At 40.2% G+C, this 24,086-nt stretch overlaps 2 protein-coding genes across 2 annotated transcripts in view; one reads left to right on the top strand and one right to left on the bottom strand.

Moving 5' to 3' along the window:
* Positions 1 to 903: 903 nt before the first annotated feature.
* gsg1l2b (gsg1-like 2b) lies at positions 904 to 11,775 on the bottom strand. Its single transcript, XM_086017481.1, has 5 exons — positions 11,287 to 11,775; positions 10,275 to 10,322; positions 7,031 to 7,183; positions 1,376 to 1,487; positions 904 to 1,206 (listed from the first exon to the last, which is right to left on the bottom strand). Exons 1-5 carry the CDS (start codon positions 11,585 to 11,587, stop codon positions 906 to 908), a joined length of 915 nt encoding a protein of 304 aa, XP_085873607.1. The 5' UTR covers positions 11,588 to 11,775; the 3' UTR covers positions 904 to 905.
* Positions 11,518 to 24,086, top strand: part of glp2r (glucagon-like peptide 2 receptor) — a 67,519-nt gene continuing 54,950 nt past the window's right edge. Inside the window, exons 1-3 of the mRNA XM_086017476.1 lie at positions 11,518 to 11,546; positions 15,340 to 15,448; positions 17,125 to 17,175. Coding sequence (XP_085873602.1) covers positions 15,368 to 15,448; positions 17,125 to 17,175 — 132 coding nt within the window. The 5' untranslated portion in view covers positions 11,518 to 11,546; positions 15,340 to 15,367. The remainder of the gene's footprint in view (positions 11,547 to 15,339; positions 15,449 to 17,124; positions 17,176 to 24,086) is intronic.

Raw genomic sequence — 24,086 nt, 5'->3', positions numbered from 1 at the left:
GTTTTCACTGAATTATTGAGGTTTGAAAAAGCCTGATATATTTGAATCAGGCCAAGTGTGCATGTTGGGTTGCTTGATGACAGTCAGATAGCAAGAAAAAATACTGTAAACTCAAATTAATGAGGAATAATAGTTTTGAATTTAAACGATGAACGCAAAACAAAGATGATACATTTATATTTACAGTTCCTTGAAAAAGTATTTTCCACTCTTCTCAAATGTCTCCTTTTTTGCCATTTCACCATTTTAATGTCCAGGTGCTGAAGTAACGAAGCAGCCTCAGACATTACCACAACCATGTTTGACTGTTGGTATGATGTTTTTTTTATTCTGAAATGCTATGTTACATTTACGCCAGATCTAACAAGGCACATATCTTCCCCAAAAAGTTTTGTTTTGTTCGTTGTCAGTCAGTTGTCAGAATATTCCTGTTCAAATCTTGGGAATCATTCAGATGTGTTTTACAAAAGTAAGACGAGGCTTTGTGTTTTTTTTCCTTGGATGTCATTTTTGCCCTTTCTCTTCCTGACTACTGAGTCATGAACACTTATTGTATCTTATCTAAGGCAAGGGGGGCCTGCAGTTCTTTATATGTTGTTTATATATTTTGTTGGCCGGTCACTAGCTTTGGAAAATCCCCCTCGAGCCACGCCCTAACAAATAAAATCACTTTATTAAAAACTGTGCTTGAAAATTTGAGACGAGAGAAAATACTTTTTTTCCCGCAGCATTATTAGGAAGATGAGCAGTTTTGAGGCTACTTGTAAAAAAAGAGAATATTATGGAGCGCTATCATTGCCATGGTAACCCAGGATCACCTGCTTTAGCTGCCTGTTTTATATTTTTATCATCACCATGGGTTGTGTGCAAACTTCGTCACACATCCCAATGTAAGACTGACTCGTCTAGCAGTACTCTTCCCCATGCTGGTCCGGCAGGTCGTTGAGGTCCAAGAAGATGGAGGCGTTGGAGAGTTTGCGGCCGTTGGACGAAAGGTCCAGCAGCTCCTCTGCAGTACTTGGCACCGAGCTGATGTACATGTCCCACACCTGCTCGGGAGCGTCCAGCTCCAACAGCTTCTGCTTGATCTTTAAATTCTTCTCAATGTTCCTTCGCTTGTGCTTGAACTCCAGGATGGTTTTGGTGTAGCGGTTGATGGTAGTGACGGAGGACGCCATGCACGCCGTGAACGAACTCCAGGCTAATCTAAAGAGGAGTGTGGTTTAAATGGAACGAACGCGGAGCATTTAAATACTTCAGAATACGGTTCAAGCCAATTAGAAAGAAAAAGCCCTGCAACAGCTATAGCTTTCAAATCCAAACATAATTTGAAAAACACAATGTATGTAAGGAGTATGCACATTTGTTAACTCACATGTATGACCAACTATAGTCCCACGTCTGAGGTTTCCAGTCTTCTGGGCCCAGGCTGACAGTCAGCTGGAATGCTGTCGTGAACATCATGTGGGCCACCATCCCCAGCAGGCCTTCCACACAAAGAAAAAGGAATGATGCACTTCTCCAGCATCACCACTTGGTGTCACTATCACATTATATGAAACAGAGGAGTCAGTGGGCCAACATTTCTATCATTCAGTCAACCAATCACAAATCCCAGGGGCGATCTAACATCTATTTGTGTCACTGCTGGATCAGATTCTCACCAATTCCACTTCATTATTTTTCTCATTGCAACAATTCAAAGTTTTCCCCACAATTCCGCATTTTCACCCCCCCCCCCAAAAAAAAAAATTCCCCATTCATTCCCAATGACACATTCAACACCATTCACATCATTTCTATTTGAAATTGTTAATGTTGACCTCATTCAGTTCACCTTGGGAATGATTCTCAACATTCCCACAATTCTCACATGTGAAAAATTACATTTTTGGCCAATATATTGCACCTTTTCCTCGAATCTAAACATTTTATATCATTCAATATCATTCCACAACATTTCATATCTTTCAATATTATTCCGTATCATTCAAACTTTTTCATTGACATATTGCACATTTTCCACCAAATCATTCAACATTACTCAATTTGATTCCACATTACTCCCTATCATCCAATATCATGACAATTTTTTCACCAACATAATGTACGTTTTTCACCAAAATAATTGATTATCATTCCGTATCATTCCACACATTTTAATATCTTCCCCTATCACTACATTTCATGCTACATGATTCCATTTCATTAATGTCATTTCACATCATTCCATTGTTTTTCATTCAGCATTCACAATTTGCACTTTCTCCAGAAATGGCATTTTCTAGTAATTAAATCGATCTCAAATTCATGTGCCAGATCTTGGGGTGGTGCCTGACGTGCACAAAATGAACCCTAACCCTATTCTTAGTTCAAACAGCTTTCTGTCAGATTGAGTGGTATGAATTTGAGATTGCAGTCTTGACACATTCTCCATGAAGGAACTTAAGACTTTTTGGCCCAAATGAGGTAATTTCCATCCCTTGAACATAATAGGTTAACTAAGGTTAATCAAACAATTTAAAACTCACATGAGGGTGCGGCCGTTCCATTCAAATTTGTTTAATGAGACATAATGATGACACGAATGAGGGCCCGCGGCACCAGGTTGTCACAAGTCTTGTAATTAAGGATACATGTGGTTTTGGGATATCCTTTACAGCAGCAGTCAGCTGTTAGTTCAACTTAAAATATCAGCTTTAGAATCATTTGATAGTGGTGTTACTGTCAAGTGACCATGTTTTTGCCAACTCGCAGACACAGTATGAGAGAAGATCATTTGTCTAATTTACATCATAACTTCCCCCACACCGACTTTCTCAAACCATGAGAAGATCAGCTATTGGTTGAAGATCTAGAGCAGGGGTGCTCATGTACGGTCCTCAAGAGCCCCTCTGCAGCCTGTTTTCCATGTCTCCCTGCCTGCAACACACCTGATTCAAATGATCAATCATTATCAGGCTTGTGCAAAGCTTGCTGATGAGCGGACATGGAAAACAGGCTGCAGAGGGGCTCTTGAGGACCGGACTTGAGCACCCCTGATTTAGAGCAACTTTCAGGTAAGTGCTAAACAACCTCATCCACAGGCGCTGAAATCCCCCACGGGTGCGACACCAAAATGTAAACAGAGCATTCTTAAAAAGGGGAAATCGACCCAAACATATTTCTTCCCAGAATATGTTCTTTGCAGGCCCACTAGTTGAAACACGGCACTAATATTGCATTTGTGCAATATGAGTGAAGCAGCAAAATCTACCTGTTTTTAGCCATCTCGGGGGCGGCCATTTTGTCATTTCTGTCGACTGAAAATGACATCACAACTACTCAGGGCTCAGGTAACGAGCAATCGCGGCTCAGGTTCAGAAAACAGGTCAGCCGTGATTGGTCGTTACCTGAGCCCTGAGCAACTGTGATGTCATTTTGAGTCGACAGAAGTGACAAAATGGCCGCCCCCGGTTATGGCTAAAAACGAGTGGATTAACTCTTATTCCACAAACGCAACATTTATCAGAACGCCTTGTTTCAACTAGTGGGCTTGCATAGAACATATTCTTGAAAAAAATATGTTTGGGTTGCCTCCCTCTTTAACCATTGTTAACATTAAAATGGCCATTCTTAATTGTCATAGAGTTGTAGAAAGACGTTTATCAGTTGGAAGTTGGAAACTTTGAGAAGTGAAAACTTGTGAGGAACATCAAGGCCTTGAGCGATGAACATGACGTCACGCACACTCATTTAAATTGTCCATCTTCTGGGCATCATCCTCAGAAGTTTTCACTTCGCGTATATTTACAGATTACTGTCAAACCAGCTTTTGTTTTAATTGAAGTTGTCCTGGTTAAAAAAATCTCTAAGGCGTTTCTGTACTTCTGTAAGAATTTTCCATATCTACCGCTGAAAAAGAACTCCATAAATTATGATATTTCCTCTGAGTATCCCCTATTAATATTTTATGGTACTTATCCTGTTCAGGGTTGCGGGGAGCTGGAGCCTATTCCAGCTGATTTCAGTGGACTTCACCCTTCGTTGGTCGGCAAGTCAAAATGAATTCACTTCAAAGGATTAATAAAGTATCTATTTATTGATCAAATGGAAAATGTAGTGGCAATAATTCATATACACATTCAACCTGTCACTGAGTGGGACCGGGGCTGGTATGGGAATCATTTTCAACTGTGGAATTTCGTGACTCAGACCGACCCACTTTAGCTCACAACGTTTTAATGTCGGTATTTTACACTTTATTCGTGTATGTCTGGCAGTGACGGAGGTGTATTTTTCCATGCTTGCATTTTCCCAAGCTAAACTAATGAATTACTGTACTACCAATCAAGCCACAAATATTCAATCCTTCCTTTAATCCCAAATGTACTTTCTTTGATCATTTCAAAATGGATCTCCCGGCCGGAGGGACTTATTTTAGCTAGTGATGGAAAAATGAAGCTTCATGAAGCATTGGTGATATTTTTTTACTCCTCTAGAATGGTGCTCTTGCTTTAAAAATAAAGGCATCTTTAAAGCAAGAGAGACATCTAGAGGAGTCAAAAATGATCACAAGCGCTTCATGAAACTTCATTAGTCCGTCTCTAAGAATAGCCCCCTGAGCAGCCCCACCCACCGGGAAATCGCCATGTCCAATTTCCTACTCAAGGCTTGATGGATGCTGAACCCACTCCTGACAATCAGCGAGTATCAGTAATGTTTGTCGTAAATTTTAACTACCCAACTGCACAAAGTGGGGTCCATAAACACATAGTTGGATGAATTTGGTGTGGAAGAAATTGAAAGCTGTGACCTCAACCCCATCAAACACAACCGAGCAAACAGCAACTGTGCGCCAGATCCTCTCTCTAGTGCAACATCAGTTCAGTATTCTCTACTTAAATGTGACCAGGTGTCCTAACACTTTTGTCCACATAGTGCAATTTCTATGTTTCTTCTCCATACTCGCAGTACAGGCAGTTAAACCCGAAAGAAAGTGCTGTTTTTATAGTGATAGTAAAGCTCGTCAGCCACATCACAAGTGCATTGCCAGGCAATAAAAACAGATCTCTGTACTGTCCTTGCACACTCTCACCCTATTCGCACTCTCTTATTATAACCGTGGATGATTAACAGCCATTGAAAAAGTAATCTTGTGTACTGTAGATCCTCTTAAAGTGACTATCATAACCACCTCCAATCAATTCATGCCATTAAAAAAACATTTAATAGCTTAGCTTTCCACGTTGAAACATTTTACAAGCAGATTTGGTGATAAGCTTGGAGAGGTGCGCCATAAAAAGGGGGCTGAACTTTTTTTTTCTTCGCTATAAAAATCACAGACGCGAGGCACTTTAGGTTCCCCTTTCCTATTATCAAAGGGGAAGTCAACCCAAACATATTTTCTTCATGGCACTCTGGTTAATAGTTTGTGGAATATGAGAAACCCACCTGTTTTTAGCTAGTTCAGGGGGCGGCCATTTTGTCACTTCTGTCGACAGAAGATGACATCGAAGTTGCTCAGGGCTCAGATAACGACCAATCATGGCTTGTCTGGTTTTGTGTTAATAAAGTCAGTTTAAAGGAGGTCCTGGATGATTTCTGACACACCTTGTATGAGTGTCAGTGGGCAGAGGTCGTACTATGTACAGTGTGATAGAAAGAAAGCAAAACAGCATCATCCACTGCGCCCGCCAATAAAGTGTCAATCGAAAGGCAAACTAAGGAGTGGTTCAGCTCATTTTTGGTGCTGTGTTATTCAAAACAAATCAGTTTACAAAAGTTCAACCATCCCCTGCAGGTAAAGCAGGCTGAAATAGAGTGACTATAACAATATTAAATAGCTGACAGCACTCAATTCTGATAGCTCCCATAGGGCGGTTGTTTTGATCAGGGATATTGTTGCAACGGAAAGCCAAGCACGTACTGCATAATGGATGAAAAATGCGATTTAGTTTTTTGGATGCAAATTTCAAAGCAGCTTCGGGTGAAATTGATTCCAATGTGACATAAACACGGGGTGCTGACAAAACAGCAAATTTGTTAGTGACTTTTTGAATCCACAGAAGTTTATTAATTAAGCAAGATGATTGCCTCTTTTGTGTGTGTGTGTGTGTCCGCGCCTCTGTCAGTGGGCTCATTTCATTTGATAATTTTAAAAGGATACTAAACTTATTTAGCAATTTTCAGCAGTAAAACGTTAATATTTTATCTATAATGAAATGCGATAGCGTCATTACTTTTCATGTACAAATAACACATTTAAAAACACATTTTGCCACTTGCTGTCAACTGAAAATGGCATCACATGTACTCTGAGCTCAGGGAACGACTAATGACGGCTCAGTTTGCGAACGTCACAAGTCTTTATACTAGCATGAGGTCATACTGTACATAAATTATGCTATAAGATTCCTCCTTCCAAACAGTTTATTGAGTCAAACCCCGATAGAATTAAGTTGAACTTTCAACCTTGAGAGCACTATAGGGTGGCTGTAATGAAATAGACCCAAAGCGTATGCATTCAATTACAGTTCTTCAATGTGGACTGAAGGTTGAGCAGGGGCTCAATTATTTCGCCGATGGGCCTTAAGAAGCGCGCAAGTCAATCATGCACAGAAAGTTGTTGCGCCCAAGCGGGTATCTTTCACTGCCTGGTGGTCAGCATCATTTTCACACAGTGGATTAGAGAGAAGGTCATCATTAATTCCTTCACCAAGGGAGGGAGGCCGACATGCAAAGTGGTAAGAAATCGCAGATGACTTTAACTGGCCTCAATAATATGCATGGTTGTAGAATAGAAGCGTCTTGAAGATTTCACCCACAAAAATGTCGTACTTTTTTTAGCCTTATGATGTTTTGTCTTTCTTAATTTGATGTTAATATTATACTAAAACCCTAAACCTGAAATGGTTAGAATCGTGCTCCGTGGAAGCAGTCCACAAAACTCATTTACACGGTTCAGCACATCCACATCGGAAAGTTTTTTGCGCCTTCACCATTTTCAAGTTTCTCCGCTGTCTTCCGGTCAGGTCGGATTTGGACTCACCTGAAAGCACAGTGAATATGGCAGCGAAGGCATTGAGCTTCAGGCCATCGATGACGTTGCCAAACTGGCACACTTCTATCAACATGAGGATGCCCCCGGTGGCCAAGAGCATGATATACAGGCACTCTGCGACGATGCACAACCACAGCACCCCTATGGACGTTGAGCACAAGAATAACAACGAGTTTGAGGGGGGAAGGCACATTCAAGTTGCTGGAGTGCAGGAAGATATGGTTGAGTGACTCATGGAGGGGATGTAGGCAGTTAAATGGGAAATCGGGGAAGGGGAAATGAAGAAAAATATGGGCTGGGTAAGCAAGGGCAATTGGAGAGGACATGCAAAGAAGGGGGTGGGGTGGAATGAGTCGGTGAAGGTGGATGAGTGACCCTGTCACCCATATGATTAACCTTCACGGTCGGTGAAAGGATATATGAACCACAGAGAGGCGTCCTGCACATATAGGAGGAAACATCATGGCATAAAAACGATTGAATGTAAGCTATGGTGCCATTATGTATATCACACAACAACTTTGGGAAATAATTCATCATAAAGTGTAACAAGGTGGTATCATGGTTGGCCAGAATAATGTGGTTGGTTATTGAACAAAAGAGTCTGAGTGTATGATTTTAAATACATTTGCAGAACTGTCAAATATTTTTTTTTTTAGTTTTTGACTGACTTCTGATGACGACGTCTATCAATCAATGATGGACGAAAATAGATCCAATTTATGTACTTGACTGTGTTTTAAGCAGTTCTGCAATCAACTAAAGCCATCTGACATTAGTGCGCCTCACAATTAACGTCTAAACAGATTGCTGTCGGAATAATGGACAAAAAGAATTTCAGTGTTCCCTGGAAAGCCACAAATGCAGCCATCTGTTGTGTTTGCACTTTGAATGTTCAGAGTTGCAGTATTTTGACTCAATGCTGCACAAATTGCGGAAGGGACTCTTTAACTCATTCACGGCCATTGACAAATGTATTTGTCTTTTCACAGTCGAGCCATTCAAACCCAGGAATGTATTTATATTTTTTTTCAAATGTTAGGGTAAAAGAGGGTCTGAAATTGTCTGGCAGTCAATGAATTAATACGCAAACGTTTTTTTTCTATTTATATATTAGGTTGCATATTGACCTCTTTGGGACATTTTTGCATTTTGTTTGCTACGTACGAATATGTAACTGAGTTTCTGTTTTACAAACTACACCAGAATTGGATTGGTTTCCGTCCTTACTGAAATATTTATTACTTCACCACTCACCACTAATGTTGAAAAGGAAATAGTACAGGATTGAAACATGTTTATCAGCGTAAACACTCAAAGGGGACTAACAAAGGATTTATCCAAGTCGGCACAGCTGAGTGAGGCGATAAGGCAAATGAGAGCGAATCAATGGAGGAGATTGATTTGCACCTCTTACCTGGCAGCAGGTAAATCACAGCTATTGCTAAGTGCTAACAGCCCACTGTGTAGCATTAGATTGGAGTAAATAAGCAGTGGGAGTGACTTAATGACTTGCTTGTGTTTCATGCAGTGAGTCTAAGATTTGTGATAAACGGCCCATGGATTGTTATCGAAGGTAATTTAACAGTAAGCCAGCATTGCTTTACAAAACAAACAACGATTTGCTTCTGTTGGATAACAGAGATAAAACGAGCTACAAAGCAACCTGGCTTCTTCATCTACCTCGAAACTCTTATGCTGTCAGAATAATTTTCTTATAGAAAATAATCGAGAGCAGGTGAAGCAGTCATCATTGTCATAGTCTAATTTATTGTACAGGGTTTTATTATGTTCTGTCTGATTTGTGTTTTGTTGCCTACTGTCAGTGGGCTCTTAACTCATCACCGCCATTGACAAATGTATTTGTCTTTTCACAGTCTAGCCATTCAACCCCAGGAATTTATTTATATTTTTTTCAAATGTTTTCAAACGTTAGGGTAAAAGAGGGTCTGAAAATGCCTGGCAGTGAAGGAGTTAACTATGTTCTTCTTGTTCCCCATAGGGGGCGAATGAGTTCAGTGGAGTGAGCAAAGAGAAGCACACCTGGGAGTTATTCCAAATCAGCTCCCAGTCGTGGACGTGCACACCTGGGAGCGATTGGTAATCAGCTGTCAGTCTTAAGCACTGCATGCTGTTTAAAGTGTAAGGGACACACACGAAAAAAAAAAAAAAACGTCACCCTAAAAACGTTTTTTAAGAAAGAGTACAAGTACAAATAATGAGATTCTGATGATTACTTTGGTAAAAACGTAATGAAATGGCCTAAAAAAAGATGCAGAAAACTCGATATTTTCGTGAGCTGGGTCCCCCCATGAATCATCTTCAGACTCTGAAAATGGCGATGACAAGCTATCGGTAAGTATTGGTTGCTCGTTTTTAATTGTTCAATTAAAGGAGAAATGAAATTAATCAGAAAAAAAAAAAAAACCACAATGAGCACAATTCACAGCCAGCAAGTCACATCCGACTTCTTCACGATTTTGCTTGGACGATTTTTAAAGCGTAATGCTAAATCAAGGAAATACTTGGTTAATGAGTATCAATTCGAGAAACCGTTCATTGCGACATGGATATTTTGTTTAATACAACATATTAAAATTTGTAAAAATCATCCCATACACTTTGTCAGTGGCTACGTTTACACAGACAAAATTTCTTTAATTCTTTCATTAACACTACAAATATTGGCCCAATTAGGACTTACTTGTTCATGCACCACTCTTTTGATCCGACTAAATTATTTCGACATGCGCAGATTAACCAAATATACAGGAAATGGAAGAAGTCGTAGCGACTTCCATGTAAAAAACCCAAAAAAAACATCACTCCATCCATTTCTACTTCACGTTATTTTGTATATTCCTGTTTGCGCTGTTACATCGAGTTATAATTTAATGTCTTGCACCTGCCATATCTTTTGTTCGCTCTACTTCTACTAGCTTTCGGAGTTGCACCAGTTACTACTTGTGACAGATTTTTAACAAGGTCTTTGAGCAATGAATCGATGATCTAATATATTGTTTGATTTGATGATTTATTGTCGATTTGAAAAAATTATCGTTGCAGCTCTAGTTGTAGAATTTTTGCAAATGAAAGACAAGGGACTGTGCTCCGCCCATGGCTCTAATGCCAAAAGATCAGTGGCATAAAAAAAACGATACTATCGCTCATCTTGGTAGTTTCTGGGAGTATATATCATCCTAAAATATTTGAGTATTCATTATCAGCTTACCTCTTTCATTTGCAGGTGCAACATAGATGAAATTTCTGCAGTTTTCACCTGCAAGATAAAAACAGTGACTCGTTATTACTGCTAAAATTTCAAGTCTCTGCAAGTTTAGCTCAGATGACCGGTTTCGATCGATGAAAGGATTTCTTCAGTGTAAGTAAAAAGTTCTTAAACCAACCTGGCTTTTATCTTGAACCCAAGAATGTTCCGGTATTTCAAAGATTTCATTGAAATGTCAAAAGGCTTTGCGGGTGCTGTGAGGGGATCTTCTTGCTCCCAGATGACTTAATTGGAAGTGGAATAGCTTTTGGATAAGATGCTTTTGAGTGAATAAAACATAAAAATGAACATAAAAATCTATTCGTACATTCTCTATAGTGCTTGTCTTTTTTTTTTTTTTTTTTTTTAAAAAGAGGATGCGATGGAGTGTGTATGCCTGCTGGCAAGAGGCAGCTGCCTGGAATAGTTGCTAACAAAAAAAATCTTGGAATCCGAAGAGTTCAGAACAACAACAACGCTTTGGAAATAATTGTAGCCATTTTAATTAACATTCTGAACTAATACTAAGGGGTACTACTTGTGGTACTTCTGCCTCACAGTTCTGAGGTTCAGGGTTGTAATCTCTTTTGCCAATGTGGAGTTTGAATGTTCTCTCCGATTGTGTTTGTTTTCTGCGCTTTCTCTCACTTTGCAACAACATTCATGTTTGACAATGCTTGTCTCTCAAAAGTCCTAAAGCATTAGTGAGAATTCACGTCGCTCAGCATTCACGCAGGAGTTCCAGTGTGAAACTTAATATTAGACTTCATCTTGATCTAAATGCATAAAAGCAGGAATCTGAATGGCTGTCGGAATCCTCAAATAAGGAGAGAGACTGTTGCGCAATCGTGGCGTTAACTCGTACGGGGGAAAAATAATTTAACTCCTAATTACATTTGTGTGAATGTTTGTCTCTCATCGCTCACACTTTTCGACTTCTCAGAACAAATGCCAAACTTCGCCCCGTGCACTTTACCGGTCATGTTGATGTTCTGCTCGCAGGAGAACCAAATCCCGGTGTGAAACTTCCTCATCACGTACTTGTCCTCGCCGGTCTCCCAGATGTACTGCACCAGCCGCGTGTCGTTCAAATTGGAGCTGTTGAACCTGATGCAGAAGGACTGCTTGGTGGTCACCGGGCCGGTGCAGAACGGCTTGACCACCTTGCGGGTGCCGGCGCACCAGTGGCTCGTTCCGAGAGCCGACACCGCGAGGAACAAGGCCAGAAAGTTCAAGGTGAGAGCCAGCGACGCTCTCCGCCGCCGGTCTATTCCCATAGCGCCGGCAAAACCGGACGAGTGAAGGCGCCCGATTTAATCCCGGATTCGAGCGATTTCTCCTCCTCCAATACTCGCAATCCGATTATCCCCGTTGATATATCCGCGGCTAATTACTGCGTGCACCTTACATGCGTCTCTCGCATCTGCGTCTCCTCTGAAGCACACTCGCTCATTTTGTACGGTGCGCCCCCGTACCCTCCTAACCCCTCAGCTCCCCTCCACTCCCCTCCCCTCCCCTCCCCTTCCCTTCCAAACACGCACACGCATCTTTGCACCCAAGGAGCCATAGAACCATGGTCACGTGACACAGCGCAATCAGTAACATGCGTTAATATTTTTCCCTTGCGTAACAGTGCTCCATGCTTATTTTTCCCATTTGCTTCATTGTTAATGAGAATCCAGCACATTCATTAGAGTACACTTCTAAGGAGATATATTATAACAGTTATTTATTATAATAGTTCTCATGTGTCTTAATGTCTATGGCATGCTTTTGCAAATGAATGACGCGTCACAAAGCTCTATTAGCATAGCAAACCGCTCTTAAAGTTGAAATCAACCCAAACATATTTCTTTCAAGAATATGTTCCCAGCAAGCCCACTAGTTGAAGCGAGGCATTCTGATTAATATTGCCTTTGTGGAATATGAGTTAAGTAGCAAAATCCACCTGTTTTTAGCCATCTGAGTGGGCGGCCATTTTGTCATTTCTGTCGGCTGATGACATCACACCTATTCAGGGCTTAGGTAACGACCAATCACGACTCGGCTTCAGAAAACAGGTCAGCCGTGATTGGTTGCTACCGGAGCCCTGAGTAGTTGTGATGTCATTATCAGTTGACAGAAGTTCCGCCCCCGGAGATGGCTAAAAACGAGTGGATTAACTCTTATTCCACAAACGCAATATTTATCAGAATGCCTTGTTTCAACTAGTGGGCTTGCATAGAACATATTCTTAAAAAAAATGTTTGGATTGACTGGGTGGGCCTCATTTTATTTATATCCATGTTAACAGTGGGGATCAAACAGTCTTGACTCATTGTATTTTTTAAATCACCCAACTGGGCAGCACAACTATGGGGTGTGGCGTGTTTTTTTGGGGGGGGGGGGTGGTTCCAATTTCGGATGTGCTTCCACTATATTGAAACTCTCGTGTGCGATGACAGCAGAAAAGGAGCCGCTTTGTTTTGGCCTTGATTGAAATTGGCTGTGACCACGCCCACAGTGGTGCAGCACTCCCCATCTGACAGATCTGCCATCCTACATTTGTCTGCGAAACACACCATACTTTTTGTCTTGCTTAAATTAGCCAGCTTTTGCCAGCTTGTCATTGAAAAGAACTGCCTATTTATCTCACGTCATATACTGCTTAGTGAATGGCAAGTAGGCATACGCATGCTAAATAATGTTGGGTTGGTTCATTCACCCAAGTGATGGGCTTTGAAATATTTGACCCATTTTGGGTGGTTTTTGAACTATGATGACGAAATCCCTTAATCCAAGATGGTTGTAAAATGTTTTACCAATTTATTGGTGATTTTATATCTGACCTTGACACAGCAGATGGGTTGTTTTCTTTTGAACATCATAAAATCATCACATTGACAGACTTCCCCTTTTCCCATTTAAGAGTCCCTGTGCGTCATGCGAGCTTTGAGGTCTCCCAGATCTGAGGCACTGTTATTTCTAAAGCTTCTAAAGCTTGCATGTTATCAGATTTGAATCAGGCCTGTTTCAAATGTGGATAAAAATCCAATAGTAATTGCATATATGCCAGTGCCAGTACGCAAATCGGGAGCTCAGATATACGCAGTCAACTGGAGCCTGATGCTAACGAAATGCCAATCAACAATGGCGTATAAACACAGACATCTCCTAAAACAAACAAAGCATATTTAATGCTCTATGCATAAAATATGCTCTAAATGCGGTTCTTTAGATGTGCACAAACCATTAAATAAGGATAACAACCGGGCAGCTAGTGAAGGAATGCCATTTAAACCAATGCGAGGAAGAGTCAGTCAATGCCAACTAAATGGCACTGTATGTAACATTATAATTTCTGTTATTTGATATTGTATTCACTACCAGATGTTTTAATTTAAAAATGCATGCTCACAAATTGCACAAAAATTTCATTACAGAGCCTGTTTGAAAATGTTCACCACATATGGCATCATCTGATTCATTTCCCTTGTTACACACCATCTCACAGTAAAGCGCCTGTAAAAATGTCACCATCCCATTCGGGCTCCAATCCAGCGCCTTAGTTTATCACTCCTTCAAGGTCAGTGGACCTAAAGGGGACATTCAACAATGGGCATTCTTGTCAGGAAGCTATCCTTGCTGGAATGTAATGAAAGCTTTGTATTAAGCATCACTATAAAGCATCATCAGGGTGTTCACTCCTAGCTGTAGACAGAATTATGCAAGTGGTTTCAAAGACTGGATGAAAAGGAAAAAAACTGCTCTTTATTTCCTAACATCTCATTTATTAATGACACCATAAAATGCTTTGACCAAATTAAAATCCTGACTTTTATATGCAGTGGCTAATGACAGCACAAGCTAAGGAGATAAGTTCCTCAGTGATGTGTAGAGTTCAAAAGGGGCAGTGGAGAGACCTTTGCCCAGAAATCTGAAAGAGAAAATACATACGGCAATATATTTTAGCCATCTCAGGGGCGGCCATTTTGTCACTTCTGTCAACTGAAAATGACGGCTGACCTGTTTTCTGAAGCGGAGCCATGATTGGTCGTTATCTGAGCCCTGAGCAACTTCGATGTCATTTTCAGTTGACCACAAGTGAAAACTAAACGTCTTGCGCCCGCCATGTCTTTCGCCTGCTCTGCTTCGGGGAAAAACAAACGCGTATACTTACATCACAGACGGTAAAGACGGTTTGTTCCGAAATTTCGGAATAAGTGTTTTCATGCGCGCCGACCGTATTATCAGTCGACATAAACCACCCCTCTCGTTCGGAATAAAATCTTGATCGGAATGGGCTTGATCAGGTCAGAATATTCCGAATGAGGTGTGTACATGAAGCATTTTTATTCCGATCAGGCTTTTAATCCGAATAAATGTGTCCGTGTAAACGTAGCCAGTGAGGCGCATAAGGCAAGAGGGAGCTGATTGGTTGACACAAGGGGAGCAATATAGGAAACCATAACAATCTACACTGAAGTTGTGCTGAGCCTTTAACATTTAAAACAGTTTGTCTTCTATCTTTTTTTCCCCCTCGATTCACAAGTTGTCAACTGGAGACCGATGTTTGCGTGTGAATGGCGGGCGGGGTTGGGGGTTATACATGTATGTACTTTAAATGACATTTTTCCAGGAACTGCAAATGTTTCTCTCATGAGATTAAAAGTCGTCATTCTTGCTCTCTTGCCCTCCCCTTCCTTCTAACTTACACCTTTCCATTTTAAACACACAAGGCTCAAAAATACAATCTCTGAGTTTGATTAGGTATTCTGAAGCGGCTTTTCCTGATTGGAAGTATTTTCTCTGTAACCTTGTCACCTTATGACTGAGCTCTCCAATGACACTAGTGGAGGTTGGAATCACTCTCAGACGAATATCTTGCTTTAGGTACTTTGCTTTTGACTCATTCTCTGCCTCACAGCTAGATTAGGAAACACTCCAAGAAGAGTGCACAGATAGATTTCCGTCACACGTTATAACCTAAGGGAAGGGAGTCTGATAAAAGATCTGCAATGTCTCATTGCTCCCACATTTGTGAATATAGGGAAGGTGGAAAATGGAGGCAGAGATAAATGTCTTGCACGCGACTGTCTGCTGTAAAGGGTGCAAAGAGTGATTGTCAAGAAAAGAAAGATTTGAATGGGCCTAATCAGGTAAAAAACACAAACACTGGAAGCTCTAAGGTCTAATGCACATCCTCATGTGTTCAAATTTTAGAATCAAATATTCCTATAGGAAATAATGGGAAACGACTTCAGCATCAAACCTAGAATATATACAGTGGAAATGAGTGTTTATGAGCCAAATTGTCCAATGAATATTGCTTCGGTTCACAAACTAGTGTATTCTTCAGTTGACGAACGGTTACAGCATCCGCGTATAATGTTGTACTTTCTCTAATTTAACTGCTCCGTGTGGCACATATTTCACATGCAGGCTGTGTAAAGTGAGTTTTAATTCTTGATCCTGATCATCTTTCAATGAAGTGTTAGTAAAACACTAAGAAAATGTTTTAAATTATGACAACAATGCATCATACTGTATGTCTCTAAATGACTGCAAACACAACATGGCCGTACCTTCTCGGAGTTAGAAAAGACCAACATTGCTCAGCTATTATCAGATGTATGTAAATGAACTGACTTTGGATTCCTACCTGCCACATCGGGCACGTGTCCACTGTCTGTGAGTTGATCTACAATTGATGTGCACATAAATGTAACTTTACTTTCCGTTTAATTGTGTGGCAACTGCATAATGTTGAAAACAGTTCCTATTAATTTGAATTCATCATGCAGCTGGATACAGTCAATGAATCAGGAGTGTTGCTATGTATTGTGCCTTATAACTTTAAAACTGTTTTTTTTTTTTTAAAGTCTGGGCAACATTTCTCTGACTGTTGCTATGGGACTATATGGCAGTCCAGCTATTCTTGTAATGAGGTGACATTGAAAACATGCAGTGACACCACCACAAACAGAGTTGCTAATAACCTTCCTGACACGAGTCGACAACGAAAACGCAAGTATTTTCTTGCATTTGCCACCGCCAGGAGGATTTCTAATGTAAACATAAGACAATTTGCCCCCACCTCTTTTTTCACTGATTGACACAAAACTGAGTTTTCACGTTCAACAGGGCGCACGAGGGCCCCACTTTGGGCAAATTTCATAGCTCGTTTTTTGTCATACTCCCACGAGGGAATTTACCTAAATGAGCCCCTGATCGGAAACGAGTATTCTACACGGACGGGCAACGCAAAACTGCATATCTGCCTATACCGATGAGGGGCATAGCGTAGTTGCACTCTGCAGCATCTCTTTAATATTTGTTATCCCAACAATTTGCTGAATACAAAATTTCATAAAAGGTTGTGGAAAAGAAGCATTTTATCTTTCAGATACACATTTGTTGAAATGGTTTAACTGTCCAGCATTTAGTTGGGATCCGGCTAAATTGTCTTATAGGCTCTGGAAGGTGCACTGAATCTGCCACGGAATAGAGGAAATGAAAGAGAATTATGTAGATGATGAAAATTTCAATTAATCGTCATTTAATTTTCTTTAACTCATTTCAATCACGTCCGAGTAACCAATGTGAAAACGTTATAAAATAATTGTAATCATCAAATTCAATATGAAAGTAATCCGATTGCCTTGCCAGGGTGTGGTAATTTTATTTTCATTACTACAAAGACGAGGCAGATTTTATACTTCATATTCATCTTAGCCAATTCCTATCAAGATACCTCCCGGAATGAGATTTTCAAAGCAGATTGTCTGGTGTGTTTTGTTCTGTTTTATTAAAACTTGCCAACTGGTCTCCACAGGCAGCGAAATGTTTCAGTACGTCAAGGGGAGCCTACATGCTTACAGGAGAGGTGAGTCACTGGCTTTCCTCTCTCTCTCTCTCTCTCTGCGGACAGTCTGTTGTACACCTCAGCTGAATTCATCTGAGCTTTAACTAACAGACATAGTGTTGGCAGCGGGTTCATTCCTCTCTGGACTGAAACGCATTAATTTCCATAATTACAGTCCCACTCGAGGCTGCATGTTCATGTGTAGAGTACCTACATATGTGCACATATTGTATATGTTCCAAGGCTCAAAATAACTTTTACTTTTTAAGGAGCAATTTTGCTAATCAATGACTTTATTTGAGTAACAGAATTCAAATTTTGAGGATATTTATTTATTTATTTTTTTCGGGTTAGTCCTTGGAACCTGAAGCAGAAATATGACAATGTAACGGCGGAGTTGAATGTAGGGCTGCTGTTAATATTTTAGTGTTTGAGTATCCTACTGAAAATTCTGTTCAATAATTGAGTATTCAGATAAAGTATCATTTGAGCTTTGTAAAAGAGCAATTATGAATACAAAAGAGAAAATAAGACATTCCACTCAATGAACGACCAATTGCAGGGCTGCCAACCAACAGAAATTCACCTCCAGAACAATTAGTCAGAATTTCCATATTTTTAAAAATGATATCATGAACTTTATCTTGGGTATTGCAGTATTATTGCAACAGGATAAAAATAATTTGGCATACTGTTCAAATACACAACATAATCATTACTCTACCTTCATAGTTGTGATTACATTATGACTTAATCTGTGATAAAAAAAAATAGAGTACAGTAGTATAAGGCTTCACCGAACAGCGTTCAATGGGCAGACCACTAAGCCCCATGAGCGGTAAACAAAACGTTTTATGCTGCAAAATATTGACATTTCTATGGCATTCAACACATAATTCTATTTAGAATTATATATTTTTTGAAAGTTAAAATAGCTCTGACTGATTCAAACAAATTGACAGATGAGCACCAAGGCCGCAATAGAAAAAAATGGGATGTGACTTTTTGATAAGCGATGTTATTTAGCCTCATTTGCATTACAGCACATGATACAATATACACTATCAGCTGTGCCGCTATGACCCATGGTTTTGGAAACTGATTGTGTGCCACCGAAAAGGGAAGGTAATTGCAGGTCTCTGACCGAATAAGACCTTTGCTCGCCGGTGTTTTGGTGGAAACACCAATCTGTCACCTCTAACCTCCGCAACATTACTGTCTCTGTGCAGCAATGTCTCACTACATCCTGAACCTCTCTGATGCATGGGCAAGAAAACTATTAGGAGACACATTGGTGTCGATTCCTTTTAGAATTTTTGTCTATTTTTTTATTTTATTTTATTTTTTTTAATACCAAAGGAAATTGTAAAATTGATTCAAAAGCTCCAATGGCAAACACACACAGAAAGTTATGTTCCTGCGAAGTAACCGATATAAATAATGATGAAAAACTGGTCGTGCTGCAGTGACTGAAAAATAAAGTTGACGCGCAAGAGGTCCAAGTCACTATTTGAGTGAAAAAAGAGGAAAACGCCTCCAAGCAAAATTATCTTTCCAGCTCACTGCTCAGGTAGTCACAGCTAATGATGGATAAATGAAACTTCATGAAGCACTTGTGATCATTTTTGACATCTCCTAGATGTCACTCTTGGTTTGAAGATATAGTGGAAATTTAATAAATTTCCATTGCACTAGCCTTTATCTTTAAACCAACTGCACCACTAGGAGAGTAAAAAATATCTAGTGCTTCATGAAACTTTATTTTCCCATCACTTGTAGCATCCTCCCAACTGACCTGTAACCTGCTTCCCACCAGACCCTCATTAAATCATCTCATCCACACACACACTGATGATGCTCGTTCTGCTAGCTGGTGTTGACCCACAGCTCTAATGTTTCTCATTGATGAAAGGGACCTCTAAGTGTCAAGGTGACAGTTGCAGTTAAGACTGGTTTGCATGTTGGTGTAGGTGTGAGTGGCTCACATAGCACATCAATCTCAGCAACACAGTGAAATAATGTGCGGTATCCATTGGAAGCTTCAAGTCACTCTCTCACTGTCATGGCTAAAGGGCAAACCTTGGCTTGCTGATAAACTCGCCTGAAGTGGAAACTCATTTCTACCTTAAAAAGTGATTTACAGCCGACAATTACCAAAGTGCATCTCTCGCTCGTTAGACTGCATCACGAGCAAATGGAGATGCGTTACAGGCTTCCTCTGATCTAGTTTGTGGGAGTCATTACTCCTTTTTACCAAGCATGCTCGCAGAGATTAAGTTCAACACAACTCATAATTCAGTTCAAAAGAGGTGGAACCTTCAGGCTATCAGAGTACAAAGCCATTAATGAAGGAATCCGAGTTGTTAATTTGCTCTGGACAGTGAAACAAAACATTGCTTGAACCGTAACCGTGATAGCCAACATTGGCGCTCTGAAGCATTATAGAAATATATAGACAGAATAAAAGGGGTCCAAGGACTGACCCTTGTGGGGCCCCACATGTCATGGCCATTGGATCAGATTCAAAACTTCCAATGGTGACAAAGGTAGGACCTGAACGGCATCCAGGGCATTGGAGATTTTCCAGGTGAATTTATCCAGACGTTAATCAACAATCTCTGCAGTCACAGTTGGTCACATAGCCAGGATTTTTATAAACTTATTGCTTGTGTTCTTGTTTATATATCTTTTTTTAATAGACACGGTGGTTGTCTGAACTGTTGGGATTATTATAGCTGTTGGAGAGATACCGATGCGCATCTGGACTACTGTGAAGGTGCACTTGTGTTGAGAAATGTCTCTTCTCAAACTGTCATCCCGTTTGATCTGTTGCTAACCAAAACGGCTGCACCTAATGCGGAATACAAACAATGCTTCAGATGAATTAAATTGTGAAAAGCATATAAACGAGTTCCATGCGTATTAAGAAGAGCTTACTTTCTGGTGAGGTATAATGTAAGAACTTACTGTTCTGGTAAACTGACGTTATCGCTCAGAAACATGAACTATGCGCATTACCAGTAGTGTCATCGTTACTATTCGTGCATATTCTCATTGTGACCTACTTTCAAACAAGATGTTTGCGTGAAGAATCTCCTCAACCGCTCTTGTTTTTGGGAATGTTCTTGTGGGTCTCAGGTGGCAGAGCACACTCTCCAATTACGCTGAAGATGAGGGTTCTAAGAAGGAAGAATCATTGCGAGGAAAACATCCCGTATAGCTAGACTGTGACAGAGTAGCCAAAGGCAGATGGATCCAACAGGGTTTTTTTCCTGTGAGAGCAAGTTGGGACCAGAAATATACATTGGCAAACGATCAGCTGGGCGAGATGAATCATCTTGCAAAGATACGAACAGGATACAAATGGTGTATTTCTTATGAGACTGGAAAACCTGCCTAATTAAAATGAAGTTATATCAAGCCAAATGTCAGTTTGTGATAAATGATTCTCAATTTGTTAGAGCTGGTAATCAAATTAAGAGGTCTTGAACTGACTGCATTGTCAGCAGAGAGATCAGACGCGCCTCTCGTTGCAAGTGAGGTTAAAGAATTACAAAGTTGCTGGCTCCGCAATTAGTATCAGAGGTATAAAAGTGTCAAGTTTAATGTTGGAGATGTATTGCTGGCCTTTCAAAAGCATGTGTTGCTCTCACGCTAACATCGCCACACGTGTAATTTCAGAATATGTGTTTGAACACTTTGGGCAAGGCAATGTCCCGCTGAGTTCTTTCTGAAGAGCAAATTATGGGCGTTAATAGGTCAATAAATGCTGACTCTACTGTTACGCCAGTGTGAAAGTGGTTAATGTGGGGCAGTGATATTGGATTAAATGAAAATAGAAATTGAATATAGTCACTAAATAAGAATTGACCAAAAGTGGGCCTTTTACTAAATTTTGCTGGTTTGTCATTCGTCAATCCGCCTTTTTTTGTGCCGAAATGAATTGTAATCGTCAGTCCGCCAGTTAAGTCCGTCAGAAGTCCATTAGTTCGTCAGTTGTTTCCCCCCCCAAAAAATATCCGCCATTAGTGACGATTACACTGACGGATGAAACCTCACTTCTGTCATTCCTCAATCCGTCATTTTTTTAAAGGTTTCCCATCATTTGTCAATCGTCAGCAAAACGGGCGTTCGTCAGTTTGTTACTGACGGACCGGTCCGTCAATCTTACGGAATGCCCACCTCCGGAATGAACTTTTGCGTGAGACCAGTCACGCGTAATAGTCCGTGTTTTGTTTGAAGTCCTCTGGGATAGGCAACCATCTCTCTGCGACGCTGAACAGGATAAGATGTATAGAAAATGGATTGATAATTGCTAGTTTGCCATGTTTGGGACTGCATTGCGCCTTGTTGGGCTCTCCGGCAGACGGAGCTGGCGCACCCCCAATGCCCCTAACAATTTGGTAACATAAAGTAGACGTACTTGGTGTAAAAATGGGCGTATCCTCATTTCCGTGAAAGGGTAAGTCTAGTTTAGGGTGTTTGTGAAGTTGGTTCACCGAGCTATGCTTCGTCGGGCATTCCGATTATTAATTTGATGGCCAAAGGTAGACTAGATTATAGATGACCTTAAATCAGGTCTAAGGTGTGCCCCAGGTGGTTTTATGCGATTTTGGTGGGTTTGGACGAGACTCAGTTACTGCTTGAGAGTTCTTCCACAAATAATGGACAGTGAACTTTACAAAAAAAAATGTAGGCTCCAGAGGGATGACGGCATTGATAAACGTGTTAGCCACAGTGTGCATTACCTTATGTCTCTCAGAATTATTTTGCTTCTTTCATCAAAGGATCATGTGTCAATTGTCTTTGCCTTCTTGCTGCACACGAGATATCAGCCAAAATAGCAGCCACAGCTGGTCAATAAGCTTTTAGTTATGGTTCACTTCGCCACTGGTGCAGGCCTGAGATGTATGATCAAGTTAACAAGAAAGGGGGAGCGGATTGCTGGGGACATGATGCTGTATTAGTCTCACTGCAAATAGCTACTTGGATAATTCAATTACTAGACAATGCTGCACATTCCCTTTGGGGATTGTGATGTGGATGAAAATAATGAATGGTTTCAATTTTGAATTGCAAATGCCGGAACCGATTGACAGCATGGCACCTGGATTCATTGTGGGATTGTTTCTGGGTAGAACATATTGTGACTACAATAAAACCGCTTCTATTTGACCATACTAGTTGTGTGGTTATGTGTGTACCCTGAGTTTCTGCAAGTTGGGAGTAGAATTAAAATTTCAAATCACTTTTTGTGTATCCATTTTCAATTTAGGAAAATTGTTGAAAAATGAACCCACAGTTCCTCCTGGAGCTTTGTGACTGAGCCATTAACTTTCATTCCTGTACCATTTAATAATTTGACAAATGAGGTATCCTTGTCCAGCGCAGGTAGAAAAGCTCTATCAAAGTCGATTTAACTCATCCACTGCCATTGACGAATTTACTTGTCTTTTCAGAGTCAGCCATTCAACCCCAGGAATTTATTTATATATTTTTTCCCATTTTTTTCAAACATAAGGATAAAAGATGGTCTGAAAATGTCTGGCAGTGAATGAGTTAATATATTATGTGACTAAGTTTGGCCCCCCCTCACTCTCTCACGCCCGGGTGAAAATCAATGTACTGTATCTATGCTGTATCCTCCAGGAGCAAGATTTTGCATAGAATACTTCATGCAAGTCTGACCATTGTCCTCCATCATTCTACCCCCACCGTGCATCTATAAATGGATAGAAACATACCAAACGACATGAAATCAATGAATGCTTTCTCCCAAGGTCAAATCAAATCATGTTTTTTTTTTTTTTTTTTTTTTTTCAAAAGCAGCTGGAGAGATTCTTTAGACGAAAGTGTTGAAGCTCAGCAATTCACAGCTCATGTGACAGACTTATCATTGATTGCCCATGTGAGCGGAACTGTGTGTTATAGTCGACACTGAAAAGCAGACATCAGCACATTCAATCACAAATTCGGTATTGGATGCCGCCTGCTGATCATCTCGCTTTTGTATGCTGACAATGAAATGTGCGGCGTCCTGAACTATGGCTCATTAAAACAGTACTCTGTAGCATTTTTAGAAAGTCCACATGGCAATGTGCCTATGCTCTGAAAGGATTGAATTTATTATTTCTTTTACTCACTGTTAAGGTGCGTGTGACATTATGCTCCAGAAATATGCTGTAACCTGTGTGTTGGCATCGCATCACCTGCACAAATGTTATATAGTGATGATATAAGAATTACTGTTTTGAAAAATAAACCAATTAAAATCCCCCCCCCCCCGATGTTGCGATATGTAATGCAGTATGTGATTTAAAAAAAAAAAAAAAAAAATTCAGGGTCCTCTTCCCATGTATTTATTTCATTTTTAAACAAGCAAGCAACACATTAATCTGGATTACAATAAAAACAAACAAAAATCATTTTATAAATGAATGCTTTGATCCTGTGTTAGGTTTATGCTCATATGAAAGACGGTTCTGGACACAGATGCTCAGGTAACGACCAATCATGGCTCAGCTTCACAAAACAGGGGAGCCGTGATTGGTCGTTACCTGAGCAACTGTGATGTTATTTTCAGTCAACAGAAGTGACAAAATGGCCGCTCCCGCAGATGGCTAAAAATGGGTGGATTAACTCTTATTCCACAAACACAAACATCTATCAGAATGCCTTGTTTAAACTAGTGGGCCTGAATAGAACATATTCTTGAAAAAAATGTTTGGATTGACTTCCACTTTAAGGCAAATATCAAGACATAGTGTTACTATATATTCCATATTATATTATTATTAAAATGATTGTTATTCGGAATCAGCGTAAAAAACCTAATTGAGAATAGTTTACTTTAATCTCTGATTAAAAATATGTAATAATGTGTTGACCTGTGTTATAGGAACTGCACTTTTGAAACTATAGAAATGAAATAT

This window comes from Filicampus tigris, chromosome 19, assembly GCF_054856515.1.
Source record: "Filicampus tigris isolate MCC_2025a chromosome 19, RoL_Ftig_1.0, whole genome shotgun sequence".
Classification (NCBI taxonomy): domain Eukaryota; kingdom Metazoa; phylum Chordata; class Actinopteri; order Syngnathiformes; family Syngnathidae; genus Filicampus; species Filicampus tigris.
Note: the sequence above shows the minus strand (reverse complement) of the source record. Positions and strands in the feature narration are given on the sequence as shown.

Bases quoted from the DNA above. Each gene is read 5' to 3' on its own strand.
- gsg1l2b (XM_086017481.1), bottom strand. From the start codon at position 11,587: ATGGGAATAGACCGGCGGCGGAGAGCGTCGCTGGCTCTCACCTTGAAC. The intron at 7,184-10,274 runs GTAAGCTGATAA...CAACGTCCATAG, and splicing joins TGCACCTGCAAATGAAAGAG to GGGTGCTGTGGTTGTGCATC. The intron at 1,207-1,375 runs GTGAGTTAACAA...ACTCCTCTTTAG, and splicing joins GACTATAGTTGGTCATACAT to ATTAGCCTGGAGTTCGTTCA.